This window comes from Choloepus didactylus, chromosome 8 (assembly GCF_015220235.1).
Source record: "Choloepus didactylus isolate mChoDid1 chromosome 8, mChoDid1.pri, whole genome shotgun sequence".
In the NCBI taxonomy this organism is placed as follows: domain Eukaryota; kingdom Metazoa; phylum Chordata; class Mammalia; order Pilosa; family Megalonychidae; genus Choloepus; species Choloepus didactylus.
In genome coordinates, this window is record NC_051314.1 from 141,829,714 (window position 1) to 141,845,023 (window position 15,310).

General features: G+C 38.3%; 1 protein-coding gene across 1 annotated transcript in view; it reads left to right on the plus strand.

The window, feature by feature from the left end:
• Positions 1–15,310, plus strand: part of DHTKD1 (dehydrogenase E1 and transketolase domain containing 1) — a 69,694-nt gene that overhangs the window by 49,405 nt on the left and 4,979 nt on the right. The window contains exons 13-14 of the mRNA XM_037847681.1: positions 11,354–11,518; positions 15,014–15,096. Coding sequence (XP_037703609.1) covers positions 11,354–11,518; positions 15,014–15,096 — 248 coding nt within the window. The remainder of the gene's footprint in view (positions 1–11,353; positions 11,519–15,013; positions 15,097–15,310) is intronic.

Below are 15,310 nucleotides of genomic sequence, written 5' to 3' on the forward strand. Positions count from 1 at the left end.
GAATGTAGATATGCATTTCAAAGTGAATGTACATTACCCTAAGTACTTCAGCATACATATCATTAATTACTTTAGCATATGTGCAGATAAAATATGTAGTTAGATGATTGATTAGCAGATATCTAATTAGAACAATAGATTGGTGGAGGGATAGCTCTAATGATAGATAATGCTATAGACAATTTTATAAAAATGAAACTACAGAAATAAATTGTAGGTAAATGAAAGAATTATACATGAAATATAAGCTACAATTGTTTCAAGAAATAAAGACAATGTCTTTAAATAAGATATATTTTAAAATAAAATATATTTATCATCTATGGGCAGAGAAGAATTTAGTAATTCACAAAAAGCACGAAATACAGGAAAAACTTGATACATTTGACAACAATGAAATGTGAAACTTTTCTCTATCACGAAATACCATAAACAAAGCAAAAAGATAAGCCACAAACAGGAAGAGGATATTTGCAATGCATGTACCTAATAAATGGTTAGTAAAGAAAATATATAAGGAACTACTACAAATCAATAAGAAAATGTCAAGTTAATTGAAAAATGGACAAAGATATGAACAGACAATTTACAGAAGAGGAAGACCAAATATCCGATACATATATGGGAAAAAAAAGGCTCACTCACAGGTTATCACAGAAAAAATCAAACCAGATACATTCGACATTTACAAGGTGGGCAGAAATTTTAAAGTACCAAAAGTTTGCAAGGATGTGAAATCGCAGGATGTTTCATGCAGTGTTGATGGATATGACATTGACCTGCCTCTTTGAAGAGCAATTTGACAACACCTAATATCTTGGAAGATGTACAAAAATGTGGTTTCTAGTGGATGTGTAATGCTATGTCATGTGGTTATAACTTGCATTTTTCTAGTGACTAATGATAGTATATATGTTTTCATGTGCTTATTTTCCACTCATATATATCCTTTTTGGTGAAATGTCTATTCAAATATTTTGCTCATTTGTTTATATCAGGTTGTTTGTGTTATTATTGTTGGAAGGAATCCTCTAACTTCTTTGTAAGATATATATTTTTCTAAATATTTCCTCCAAGTCTATGACTTCTTTTCATTTTCTTAAGAGTCTTTTGAAGAACAAACGTTTTAAATTGTGATGCACTCCAATTTAAGAAATCCTTGCCTAGCTCAAGGTCACAGAGATTTTCTGTTTTGTCTAGAATTTTATATTTAGAATATATAGAAAATATAGGTAATTATTTATAGTAATTAGATATATATATATCTAAATACTAGAATATAGATACTTTATATCTAGGAGGTTTTAGCTCTTATATTTAGGACTCTTATCATTTCAAATTAATTTTTGTTTGTGGTGTGAAAAGGGTTGAGGTCTGTGTTTGCATGAAGATATCTAACTGTCCCAGCACTACTTGTTGAAAAAGACTCTTTTCTTCATTGAATTACCTTGGCATCTTTGTTGAAAGTCAGTTGACCATTTGTGTAGGTCTATTTCTGGACTTTCTGATCTGTTGCGTTGATCTATATATTTCTATCCTTACACCAATACTTCACTGTTTTGATTGTAGCTTTATGATGAGTCTTGAAATTAGGCAGTGTGAGTCTTCTCACGTTGTTCTTCTTTATCAAAATTGTTTTGTCTATACTAGGTCCTTTGCATTTCTGTATACTAGCCTACAGGAGTCTTCATGTACAAACTGACGAGCTGATTTTTTTCTTAAGTCTGCTGGGACTATGATTGAGATTTCATTGAATCTATAGATTGATTTGGAGAGAACTGGTATCTTAAAAATATTAAGTTTTTAGTTCTCTGTGCATGGAATTGCCTTCCATTTATTTTAGTCATTTTAATATTTTTGTTGTTGTTGTTAGCAATGTTTAATAGTTTTGGGGGTACCGGTCTTGAACATATTTAAAAATTTTTCTCAATAATTCGTATTGTTGATGTTATTATAAATGGTATTTTAAGATTTTTAATCTCCCACTCTTTGTTGCTAGCATATAGAAATGCAATTGAGTTTTAAATATTGGACTTGTTCCCTGTGATGGTGCTGAGCTCACTTATTGATCTGGTAGCATTTTTGTAGATTCCTTAAGGTTTTCCAAATAGATGATCATTCTTGAGTTGAGCCACTGAAATTTTGTTAAGATTTTTGTTTATATTCATGAGGGATATCATTTTGTAGTTTTCTTTTTCTTTAATGTCTTTTTTCCAGTTTTGACATTAGGATAATGCTGACCCCATAAAACAAGTTGAGAAATATTCCCTCTTGTTCTATTTTCTGGAAGAGTGTGCAGAGTTAGTGTTAGTTTTTTCTTATACGAGTAATAGAATTTCCTAGTGAGGGCATCTGTGCTTGGAGTTTTCTTTGTGGGAAGGTTTTAAATAATGAATTCAACTTCTTTAATACACATAGCACTATTCGGGTTATCTGTTTCCTCTTGAGTCATCTTTGGCAGTTTGTGTCTTTCAATGAATTTGTCCATTTCATTTCCATTGTAGAATTTATTAGCACAAAAATTTTCATAGTATTTATTATCCTTTTAAAGTATGTATGATCTGTAGTAATGTCTCCTCTTTCTTTTCTGATATTGGTGATTTGTTTGTTCTCTAAACAATGTGGCTAAAGGTTTGTCAATTTTATTGATCTTTTCAAAGAACTAACTTTGGTTTAGTTGATATTTTCTATTTTTTTTTTTCTGTTTTCTATTTCATTGATTCCTCTATTATTTTTTATTATATTCTTCCTTCTGCTGATTTTGGTTTAATTTTTTTTTTATTTTGAAATAAATTCAAAGGTATAGGAACAGTTGCAAAAACAATACTAACTCCATACACAGAATTCCATCATACCCTGACTCCCCTCCCCCAAATAGCCCAATCCACCAACTTTAACATGCTGTCACATCGCTATTTCTTTCCCTCTCTCCCTCCATCCCTCCCTATCATCCATCATCTGTTGCTCTGTCTTCTGAACATATGAGAGCTAGCTGCACACACCCTTGAACAAACACTATAATTCACATATACACTTCCCATGAATAAGAACATTCTTTTATGCAATCCCATTAAGCGCAGCTAAGAAGTACAAGAGATTCAACAATGATACAAAGCTTACATTCTGTATTTCCTTTTCCTTATGTCTCAACTGTGTCCCTTTGAGCCTCCTGTCCTCCAACCTCCAATCCCATCCAGGCTCTTCCTTGGCATTCAATTGTCATCTATTTAGACTGTCTTTTTTTTTTTTTTTTTTCAATTGTGGAAACATAAATACAGCCTAAATCTTCCTATTCCACCCCCTCCCTAGCCTTCCATTAGTGGGATTAATCACATTTAGAATGTTGTAATGCTTTTTCGCACCATCCATTACTAGAAATTTCCCTTCACCTCAAACAGCAACCCTACACTCATTTCTTAACTCCCCATTGACCCTTCCCCCATTTCTCTTAACCCATACTCTACTTTTCATCTCTATGGTTATATTCTCTGATAATTTCTTTGTGTTTACTGTGGGGCTTAAAATTAACCTCTTAAATCCATAACAATCTTGTTTTTCTTTGATACCACCTTCATTTCAATAGGACACATAAACTATGTTCCTATACTCTTCCATTCCCCCATCTTTATATACTTGTTGAAAATTACATATTTTACGTTGAGTTCAAAACCACTGATTTGTCATTAGAGTTTGTGTATTTTATATCATGTAGGAAGAATATAGTGGAGTTACAGTTCAAAAATTATTTACTTCTATTTGTATTCCATTGTGGTTGGAGAATGTGCTGTGAGTATATTCATATTTTTTTTTTTTTTAATTTTAATTGAGGCTTGTTTTATGTCCCAGCTTATGGTCCCTTCTGGAGAAAGATCCGTGATCACTAGAGAAAAATGAGTGTCCTGGTGATTTGGGATGTAAGGTACTATATATGTCTGTTAAAATTCTCTATATGTCTTTCTCCTTTCTTTGTTTCTCTGTTGGTAGGGCTCCCTTTAGAATCTGAAGCAGGGCAGATCTTTTATTGGCACAGTCTCTCAGCATTTGTTTGTCTGTGAAAAATTTAAGCTCTCCCTCAAATTTGAAGGAGAGTTTTGCTGGATAAAGTATTCTTGGTTGGAAATTTTTCTCTCTCAGAATTTTAAATATGTCATGCCACTGCCTTCTCACCTCCATGGTGGCCACTGAGTAGTCACAACTTAGTCTTATGTTGTTTCCTTTGTATGTAGTGAATTGCTTTTCTTTTGCTGCTTTCAGAACTTGCTCCTTCTCTTCAGTATTTGAGAGTCCGATCAGAATATGTCTTGGAGTGGGTTTATTTGGATTTATTCTATTTGGAGTTTGCTGGGCATTTATGCTTTGTGTATTTATATTGTGTAGAAGGTTGGGGAAATTTTCCCCAACAATTTCTTTGAATACTCTTTCTAGACCTTTACCCTTCTCTTCCCCTTCTGGGACACCAATGAGTCTTAAGTTTGGACGTTTTATTTTATCTATCGTATCCCTGAGATCCATTTCGATTTTTTCGATTTTTTTTCTCCATTCTCTCATTTTCTGTTCCGTGGACTTCTAGGACACTGAGATGTTGTTCAACTTCCTCTAATCTTAGTATTGTGAATGTCCAGAATCTTTTTAATTTGGCCAACAGTTTCTGTTATTTCCATAAGATCTTCTATTTTTTTATTTACTCTTGCAATATCTTCTTTATGCTCTTCTAGGGTCTTCTTTATGTCGCTTATATCCTGGGCCATGGTCTTCTTGATGTCCTTTAAATCCTTTGCCATGTTTTCGTTCCTCAGTTGTAGTTCTTTGATTCATTGTGCGAGGTACTGTGTTTCTTCCGCTGTCTTGATTTGTGTGTTTGAAGTTGGATTCTTCATATCATCTGGTTTTATCATATGCATTAAGATTTTCTGTTGTTTTTGGCCTCTTGGCATTTGCTTTGCTTGATAGGGTTCTTTCAAGTTGTAGAAAAAAAAAAGATACCAATCTAATTTTTCCAAAACAGAGTTTAGTGACGTACACTTTCTCTAACTAACCAGCAGATGGCATCTGTGAGTCACCTATACCCCTCAAGTCAGTTCTCAACCTTGTTCCTGCGGTGTGTGGGGAAATGATTCTTGTGGGGTTCAGTTGGAGAACTCAGTTTGGGTGTGTTGCTGGAGCTGTCCACCCTGAATGTGGGGCGTGTGTATGGGTGGCCAGGGAGGAAGCGCAGCTTTAATATTCAAATCCCCCAGGTTCCCGGAGATTCAAGGCCGCCACAAGAGTCTAAGCCTTCATTTCATTTCAGCCCCAGACCCTCTCTCTCGCTGTCCCACAAACCACCAGACTTGGCGTAGTGTCCCTGGGTTCTCCCAGTGGGCCCCCCCTCCCAGCCGCGATCCTCCAGGACCTTTGCCAAGGGAATGCCGTGCACGCTGTCCCTCAAGGGAAGTCCTGGGCTGCCAGGCCATACAGGGGCGCTCTTAGTCTGATGCAAAGATTGTTGAATGGGGCGTTTCAACACCCCCCTCCTCGCACAGTTTCTCCTTCCCAGCTCTGGGACAACTGACGGGGCTCTGGGCTGTGGGCACGGCTCCGGGCAGGAGTTTATCCAGCCCTCCAGGGAGCCAACTGCCACCCACGGGGTTTCTTTCAGCTTCTGGCTCTCCCCTCCATTCCTCCGGCCCCGAGGGTATCAGCAGCGGGCTGTCCTCCAGGCCAGACACCGAGAGGCCAGCCCAGCCCCCTCTTGCTGTGTTTTACTGTGTGGTTCCCACTCCCGCAACTGTAGCCACTCCTGGGTTACCCGCCCCCTTTTTTTTTTAAAAGAGCCAGTTGGTCTCCAAACGCCAACCCCTGGCTTCCCCTCACTGCCGCGCAGCTGCGGGTCTTCCAGCCAGCTTACTCACTCGTTTCAGAATGCAGACTCCCGGTTTCACCAAGTATACAGCCCCTGTGATACTAGCAGACCTTGTCCAGCTGGTGCATCGCTGTAACTGTTATTCTGGGTCACTTTCTGGTTTTTAGCTAGTGTTTTTCACGGAGGTGTTTTTTTTGCCCTGTCTCACCTAGCCGCCATGTTAGTTTCTCCTGATTTTGGTTTAATTTGCTCTTCTTTAACTAGTTTCTTAAAGTAGAAGCTTGTGTCATTGATTTGAGACTTCTCTTTTTTTGTCTATATAGGCAATTACAGTTCCTCCTTAGCATTGCATTAGCTATATCCCCCACATGTTGCTATGTTGTATTTTCATTTTCATTGAGTTAAAAATTTTCTAATTGCCTTCTATGTTCCAATCGTTTTTCTAAACACTTGCATTACAACCATGAACAAAACATAGATCCCTTCCCTTGTAGAGCTTTGATTCTAACAGAAGGGATGATAGTCGATAAGCATAATAAACAAGCAGACTATTTAGTATGTTAGAAAGTGAAAAGTGCTATGAAAAAATTGGAACATAGAAGGGAGATTTGGAGTGCAGTGGGTGGGCAGCAGGGGTTTCAAGCAAAGATTGGAAGGAGGCAAGTGAATTAGTTATGTGGGGATCTGGAGAAGAGATTTCCCAGCAATGGAGATAGTTGGTGAAGAGTCTCCAAGGTGGGAGTGTTCTTGGCATGTTATAGGAACAGCAAAGAGGCCAGTGTGGCTGAAGCTGGAGTGAAGTAAAGGAGGGAGGAGTTCATAGATGAGGTCAGGGAGGTAACTGGATGGAATTTACAGATCCTGGAGGGCTGTGTAAGCTACTGTAAGGCCTTTAGTTTTTTGGTTTCTTAAACAGTTTTATTCACACACCATACAGTCCATCCAAAGTGTACAATCAGTGGCTCTAAGTATAATCACAGAGTTGTTCATTCATCACCAAAATCAATTTGAGAACATTCCCATTGTTCAAAATTGTTTTTTAAAAATTCCATACCCTTAATATTCCCCTATTATTGACACTTAGCATTAGTAGTATCTTCATTACAGTTGATGCAAGAATATTACAATGTTACTGTTAACTACAGTCCATAGTTAACATTAGTTGTAGTTTTTCCCCATATACTACCCTATTATTAATGCCTTTTAATAGTGATGTACGTTTGTTCTAGTTCATGTGAGAACATTTTTATATTTGTACTATTAACCACAGTCATCGTCCATAACAGGGTTCACTATGTTATACAATCCCATGTTTTATCCTCTAGCTTTCCTTCTAGTGACATATACAACCCTAAATTTCCCCTTTCAACCATAATCATACCCATAATTCAGCTGTTCGTTACCCTTACAGTAATGTGCTACCATCAGTTCTATCCATTTCCAAACATTTACAATCGACCTTAATAAAAATTCTGTACAAGCCTTTAGTTTTTACTCTGAATAAAATGGAGAGTCATTACAGATTTTGAGCAAGCATGATATGATTTACGTTTTAAAAAGAATCACTCTGGCTGCTGTGTTGGAGACAGACTGCGGAGAGGCAAGAGTGGAAGCAGGTAGATCAATTCAAAGACTGTTTTGCATAATCCAGGTAATAGATGAGGTTGGCATGATCTTGCAGAAGTAGTGGAGGTGGTAGAAAGTGGCAGGATTCTGAATATATCGTGAAGATAGATCCTGTGGTGGACTGAATTGTGCAGCCCAGTTTGGACATGTTCTTGGTCTTGGTCTGCATGCTGCTGGGTATGCGCCCATTGTAAATCAGATCCCTTCAAGGCGTTACTTCAGTTTAGGTGTGGCCCAACTGAATCAGGTGGGACTTTATTCTGGGTTAGGAATCCTTTATAAGCAGAGTGAAAATCAGAGAGAAAAGCCATGGGGAGCAGCCAGAAGCTGGAGGTCAGTAGAACCCAGAAAAGAAAGGAGAAGATACTGCCACATGCATTGCCATGTGATGGAAAAGCCAAAGAGCCCCAGGGATTGTGATCAGACAGAAGATGCCAACCCCAGGAGGAGGCAAGATTTCTAGCCTCTGAAACTGTGCACCAGTAAATTCCTATTGTTAAGCCAACCCATTGATCCCGAATCTGAAAAGTTCTTGCTGATGAATTGAATGTGAATTGTTAGGGACAGAAAAGAATCAAGGATGACAGAGAGGTGTCTGTAGATATACTAGTTGGGAATTTGGGAGCGACGTCTAGGCTGAAGATATAATGTGGGAGTTGTCAGCAAACAAATGATGTTTCAAGGCATACGATTGGATGAAAGCATCCAGGGGGTGAGTTCAGATAGGGAAGAGCAGTTGCCCAAACACTGAGTCCTGGGATACTCCAAAATTAAAAGTTTGTGAGAAGAAGAGCAAATGAAACTGAGAAGGAGCAACCAGTGAGGTGGGAAGAAGGTCCCAAGAAGGCACCTGAAGAAAACGTGTCAAGAAGAAGGGAGTATCAAGATGAATTAAAAAGAGAACTGAGGATTAACCATTGGATTTGGTGATGAAGATTCATTTGATGGTTGGTAACTGTCGTTTGATGAAATGGTGGGGGCAGAATTCTGATTGGAATGTGTTTGGGAGTATATAGAAGTAGGACAGTTTAGATAGCTCTTTTGAGTTTTTCTGCAAATAGAACGAAGAAAGGGGACAGTAGCTATTGGGGGATTGGCGTCAGGAGATGTTCTTTTTGGTTTTGTTTTAAGGGGAGGAGAAATAACAGCATGCGTATATGCTGATAGGAACGATCCAGTAGAGAACAAAAAAAAGTGATGATCTGGAAGATAAGGTATAATAGCTGGAGTGATTTCCTTGAGTGGGCAAGATGGGGTGGGGTCCCAAGGGGGTGGATCAGCTCTAGGCAGGAGCATGCTAAGTTCATATAGGATAATAATTGGAAGGCAGAGAATGTGGTTGCAGATCATAACACATGTCTAGATCTTGTGCCGGGGTCTGAGGAGATTCTCTTCTGAGTTCTCCAGTTTTCTCAGTGAAGTAGAAAGTAAGGTTATTTGCTGAAAGTAACGATGAAGAAGGAGATGCTGGGGGGTTGCTAGGTGTGTGATAGTCTTGTGGGAGAGGAGAAAGAGTAGATTAGGGAAATAATAACATCATAGTCTAGCAGTGATAAACCACCTTAAGAGTCTTGGACAAGACTAAATCAATGTGATTGTGTGTTTTCTCCAGCTTTATGCCCTGCACATGGGCAGACATGCAGTGGGTGAAGTTTAACTAGGGTTATGGTGAGGACTGAGAAAGGGTTAAGGGAGTCAATTGATTTGTCAAGAAGAAATGGTTGATTATAGAATTTAATCTGGGTAAACAGGAGCAAGGAGATGTGAAAAGAGTGAAGGACAGTGAAAAGGTGATAGAATCAATGGATGGAGGTCTTGATGAGATCGAAGGATTGCTGGAATCTATTTTAAAGGGAGTGAGCTACAAAGATAGGAAGTGGTAGTCCGAGAGTGGAATGTATAAAAGAGAGCTGGTGGAGAGATTCCTGTTATTGATCACGCCAAGGATATTACCATGGGAACGGGTTGTTGAGGTAGGGTGGAGGATAAGTTATTAGAGGACCTGAGTTCCAGGAACCAAGAAGCCAGGGTGTAGAAAGGGTCACTTACAAATACATTAAAATTACCATCATAGTATTAGGTACTGTGAGGGTTTGAAGCTGTAGGTACCCCAGAGAAGATCATGTTCTCAAAGCTAATCTATTCCTGTGGGTGTGGACTTATTGTGGGTGGGAACTTCTGATTAGGTTATTACCATTGAGTCCTGCCCCAGGTGGGTCTTAATCCTCTTACTGGAGTCCTGTATAAACAGGATGAATATGGAGAGAGAAATATAGAAAAAGATGACGGAGAAAGCCAGGGGAGCTCAGAGTGAAAAGCCAGAGAAGCTGAGAGAGGACACACAGAAAACAGAGAGAAACCACAGAAACCGAGAGGAAGCCACTGAATCCAGAGGCTGGATGCAACAAAACCCAGGAGAGAAGGGACAGACCTGCAGACGTCCCCATGTGCCTAGCAAGGTGACAGAGGAGCTGAGGATTGCCTGCAGCTGGTCTTCAGGGAGAAAGGATTGCCTGTTAATACCATGATTCGGACATTTTCATGGCCTCAGAACTGTAAACTTTTAAATTAATAAAAGCCAACCCATTTCTGGTATTTTGCATTTTGTCAGCTTTAGCAAACTAAAGAAGGTACCTACCTCAGGACCCTTTACTGTTTACGTAACTGTTTGCTCTTTATTATCTTTGTCATTTCATCTGCTTACACTGTGATTATCTCAAACCCTTTGTTCTTGCCATTGATTTTATTTCTAGCTCTTATTAAGAATTAATATATATAAAGTGCTTAGAAGAGTATTTGCTGTTTATATAGGTGCTTGCTTATCTCATCTGCTGTCATTGTGATTATCTAAGCTCTTTGCCCAATTGTTATGTCATTTCTTTTCATCTTGTTTTTGGTTATTTGGAGCAATTCTGCCAAGACCTTGGAGTTGCTCTGATAGATGAATTCCCTTAAATATCCTTTCCATTTGGGACTAACTTGTCTTCATCTCGCAACAACTGTTCGGTGCAGTCTCCACTTTTTTGGAGCCTGAGAATGTGGAAATGGGAGAGGGCTGTGCTAGGCTGTAGCTTCTTCTTGCTAAATTCTGCTCTCTTCTGAGAGCCCAGCAACTACAGCCTACCAGGCTCCACTTCCCCAGCCAGGGGTGCGTCATTTCTGAAGGTTTCTGCCTCTTTTTCTGGCAGGGTGCAAGGCCCTGGAAGAGGCAGGCCTGGCAGCTGTGTGTTGCTGCTGAGCTCCTTGGGACTTCTACTCGAGGAGATTTGACCTTTATTTTTCCAGGGTTTCCTACTTACTCCCTCTCTCCAAATTAGAGAGTATTTGTAAGGATTCTCAGGAGTTTGTCCCTTCAGTTTCTGGAGTGGGGTTAGCAGGCCACAGCATTCTGTCCACCAGCATCTTCTGTGGTTTAGTTTCCTTTCCTCTTAACTTTTTAACCTTGTGAACTTAGTTGCTTTTAAAAAACTGTTTTTGGCTTAAAAAAAGAAAAAAAGCCCAGCTATCTTTGTTTATGTGATTAGGAGAGTGAGATTCTGATGGCGCTTCCTTCCACCATCTGTGGTAACTATGGGGTTACCATAGTAATCAGAATCAGTGTTTTTAAAAAAGTCCTCCCCAGATGACTGTGGCAAAGTTGCAAAGTTTGGGAACCACCATGTTAGATGACACCAAACTGGGCAGGTGGAAAGTCATCTGAACTCTATTTTGGTGAGGACCGTACAGGTGAGACATTCACCTTCTGGACTTTCTCTAGAATGGAGAAAGCGCCCTTTTCTCTTACTTATCGAGGACACTTGTGTTTCCCTTGGGACAGCATGTCATCATTATGATGGACTTGAAAGATCCTAAAGTTCTTCTCATTCCTTTCCCCGTTTCCACCAGATGTGTGACAGTGCAGAGGAGGGGGTGGATGGGGACACGGTGAACATGTTCGTGGTGCATCCAACTACTCCCGCACAGTATTTCCACTTACTCAGAAGACAGATGGTCCGGAACTTCAGGAAGCCTCTCGTTGTTGCGTCTCCTAAGATGTTACTCAGGTTCCCTGTAAGTAGAAAAAGATGGTTTCTAAGCCTTTCTCCTGTTGTCATTGTTTGTATCAATTTTTCTCTATTTTCTCTATCTGATTATATTTCTAAATTACAGAAATGTCTTTTTAGTTTTAATTGGCTGTGCTGCTTTCTCTTTCTTTCTTTCTTCCTTTCTTCCTTCCTTTTCTCTTTTCTTTTCTTTTCACCTTTCAAGGATAATTGGAAATATAGCTATTCTCACTTTCTATTGTAATGAAGGACACAGAAACAGGAGCGTCACACTGATATCGTAGTTTGAACAGAAGTGTCTTTTTAGAAAAAGGTTTTAAAAGTCCCAAATGGTCTAAGTACTATATTGATCACAAAAGTATGGTAATTTCCAAATGACTGCATTCAAGATAATAAATGCTAAACGTGAATTTATGCCATCTGCTTTAATTTTTTTCAACTTAATATGAGAGTTTTAATTAGGATTAGCCTTAATTTTTTTTTTTTTTTTTTGTATTTATTTGAATGCTAGTCCCAAGGTGAAATGAGACATTCAGAATTTGGCCATTCTGGAATATCCTGTGCTGCTCACAAAGGTTTTAGGGTATATATTTTTAGGACTTGAGGGGTGTTGAGGAAAGCCGCATAATTTAATTTCACGGGGGTCTTTTTGCACAGCTCCTAGCATTTGCAGGGAGCAGAGAGGCACTTGTTCTCAGGGTTGGCATTGCAAGTGCAGGGCTGGCACTTAACTTTTGCGCTCTACTTGCCTCACTTACTTTACCCTAATACTGGCTCTGGGAGTCATTATCAAGGAAATCCACTTCATGTTATTTCACCTGTGGTGGTGGCTCGTTCAAACTGGTCGACTTATTCTCTCTTACCTGATATTTCTGTCAACAGTGTTATGCCCTTCTGAGATGGCTTCGTGAACCTGAAGTATCATACACAGGACATTCAAGAAAGTTAATGCAATCCTTTTTTTTAATATTCAATTTTATTGAGATATATTCACATACCATATAATCATCCAAAGTGTACAATCAGTTGTTCACATTACCGTCATATAATTGTTCATTCATCACCTCCATCTATTTTTTTGAACATTTTCCTTGTACCCAAAAAAGTGAAGATAAGAGTAGGAAAAAATAAGAGTAAAAAAAGAACACCCACATTGCCCCCCCTGCCTTATTTTTCCTTTAGTTTTTTTGTCCCCATTTTTCTACTCATCTATCCATACACTGGATAAAGGGGAGTATGATCCACAAGGCTTTCACAATCACACTGTCACCCCTTGTAATCTACATTGTTATACAATCATCTTCAAGTGTCAAGGCTACTGGGTTACAGTTTGTTGGTTTCGCGTATTTACTTCTAGTTATTCCAATACATTAAAATGTAAAAAGGGTTATCTATTAATGCATAAGAGTTCCCACCAGAGTGACCTCTCGACTCCATTTGAAATCTCGCAACCGCTGAAACTTTATTTCGTTTCATTTCGTATCCCCCTTTTGGTCAAGAAGATGTTCTCAATCCCACGATGTTGTGTCCAGATTCCTCCCCAGGAGTCATATCCTGCATTGCCAGGGAGATTTACACCCCTGGGAGTCAGATCCCACCTAGCAGGGAGGGCAGTGAGTTCACCCATGAAGTTGGCTTAGCTAGAGAAAGAGGGCAACATCTGAGCAACAAAGAGGCACTCAGGGGGAGACTCTTAGGCACAGTTATAAGCAGGTTTAGCCTCTCCTTTGCAGTAACAAGCTTCATAAGGGCAAGTCTTGTGATAGAGGGCTTGAAACATCAAACTGCCAGTCCTTAATGTTTGTGAGAACATCAACAACAATCTAAGTGAGGAAGTCCAACACCTCTGTAATGTAATCCCTTTAACACAGTTTTTCTTTTGACACAGTTATCTATTTTTAAACATTTTATTGTGGCAAAATATATAGAACATAAAATTTGCCATTTTATCCATTTTAAGTGTACAAATCAGTAGCATTAATTACTTTTACAATGTTGTGCCACCATCCACACCCTCCAGGACCAAAACCTTTTTATCGTCTGAAACAGAAACTATACTGTTAAGCAGTATCTCCCTAGTCTCCCTTCTCCTGACCCTAACAACCACTTACCTACCTTCTTTGACATAGATATTTTGAAACAGCAATGTTAAAGGGTCCAAGTTAAAATGTAAAACAACCATAATTTATTTCTAAGAAATATATACATCTTGGATTCTTGACCCAATTAAGGTTGTCACCTGCTCCCTAATAATAACCATAAAAGTATTTAATGATATTAAATATAATGTATGCAAATTGCTATGTATTGAGTGAACTATTAGAAAATTTATTGAGAATTTCTTTTGCTGTTTGAAACTAGAATAAGAGTTCATTTTCTGGCCCTAATATTTCAGACCCTACCCCAAGTCTTATAGAACTTATCAAATAAAGGAAGCCTTATTTGGGAGGCTTTAGAATAAAGCCACAGCCATCCTCTAGATTTTCAAGTGAAAAACTAATTACTATTAGTTACAAGCAAATGTCTTCATTAAATAGATGTCTGTTTATTAATTGAAAATAAGTGTGACCATTATTGAATTCTCATTTCTCCCTGACAATTGAATTATCAGCACACGCGATCTCTCAGAATGAGTCAACCCTTTGACAAATCCTCTGGCAAATATGTGCTCCAAGTGATCCCTAAATCCCACTGCATTCCCCACCAACCCTGAAACCCAGCTACTAGGAACTGGGGGCTGACAAGGGGCCACAGTTCAGAAAGGAGAAAGAGTGTGTCTCTTACACATTATATGGTAAAAAGTATAGCTGAATTATTAGCGTTTATTAGGTCATGTCAAGATATCCTAGCAGCCATGTGGCTTTAACAGTTAGCTACTCAAAATGTCATATACCCATTTGGGACTAGAATATAGGGAAACTGACTATAGGAAAGAGAAAGGGATGAAATCCCCAATCTTGGCTTCATCAATTATCTGCTTTAAATTCTTTTCAACAAGTATTTATTGAAATTGAACTAATTAGCCATAAATTCCTTTTTATTACAGAAATATTCAGGGGTTCTTCCTACTTGTACTGACTAAATAGATTTCACTTAAAAATTATAGTCAAAAAGCCTAAAAACAGAAGTGATAATTGCCTTAGTTTAGCTGTTTTGGTTCACAATATAAATTCTATTACGATGTTTTTAATTTCAAAATGATATTTCCAATTTCAAAAAATTGAAGCATGTTTTTAATTGGTAATGAAGTTGTCTGATCAAACTGAAATTTTGATTCTTAAAATTTTATTGTGGCTCCAGATAGAAGATAATCTTATGTATCTGAAAAATAATTTTATTCTGAAGTTTACAGAAGATTCTATGCTTATTAGTACATATGTTTACTTGTTGTGCCAGGCAAGAATTTGGACAATGTATATATTTTTTTACAAAGATCCCTTAAAAGTAAAAGCATCTTTAGCTTTTTTCCATTGGTTGATAAATTTGTTTTTTCCGTCCATAGGCAGCTGTGTCCACTCTTCAAGAAATGGCACCAGGAACAACATTCAAACCTGTCATTGGTGATTCATCTGTGGATCCAAAGAAGTAATTTGATGTGTATCTCTGTTTTCATACTCTGCAGTACTATTTTAATTATTGGGAAAAGAAAGCTAGTTCAAATTAAGGAATCCAAAGTGACCAAAATCTCCTCTACCCTGATATGTCTTCTACATCAGTGGAGTCGAAGTTAGGTGTGCATGGAAGAGTGAAATTGGGGGCATTTAGGACTAAAGAAGGATTGCCAGGGCATAGCATGTGA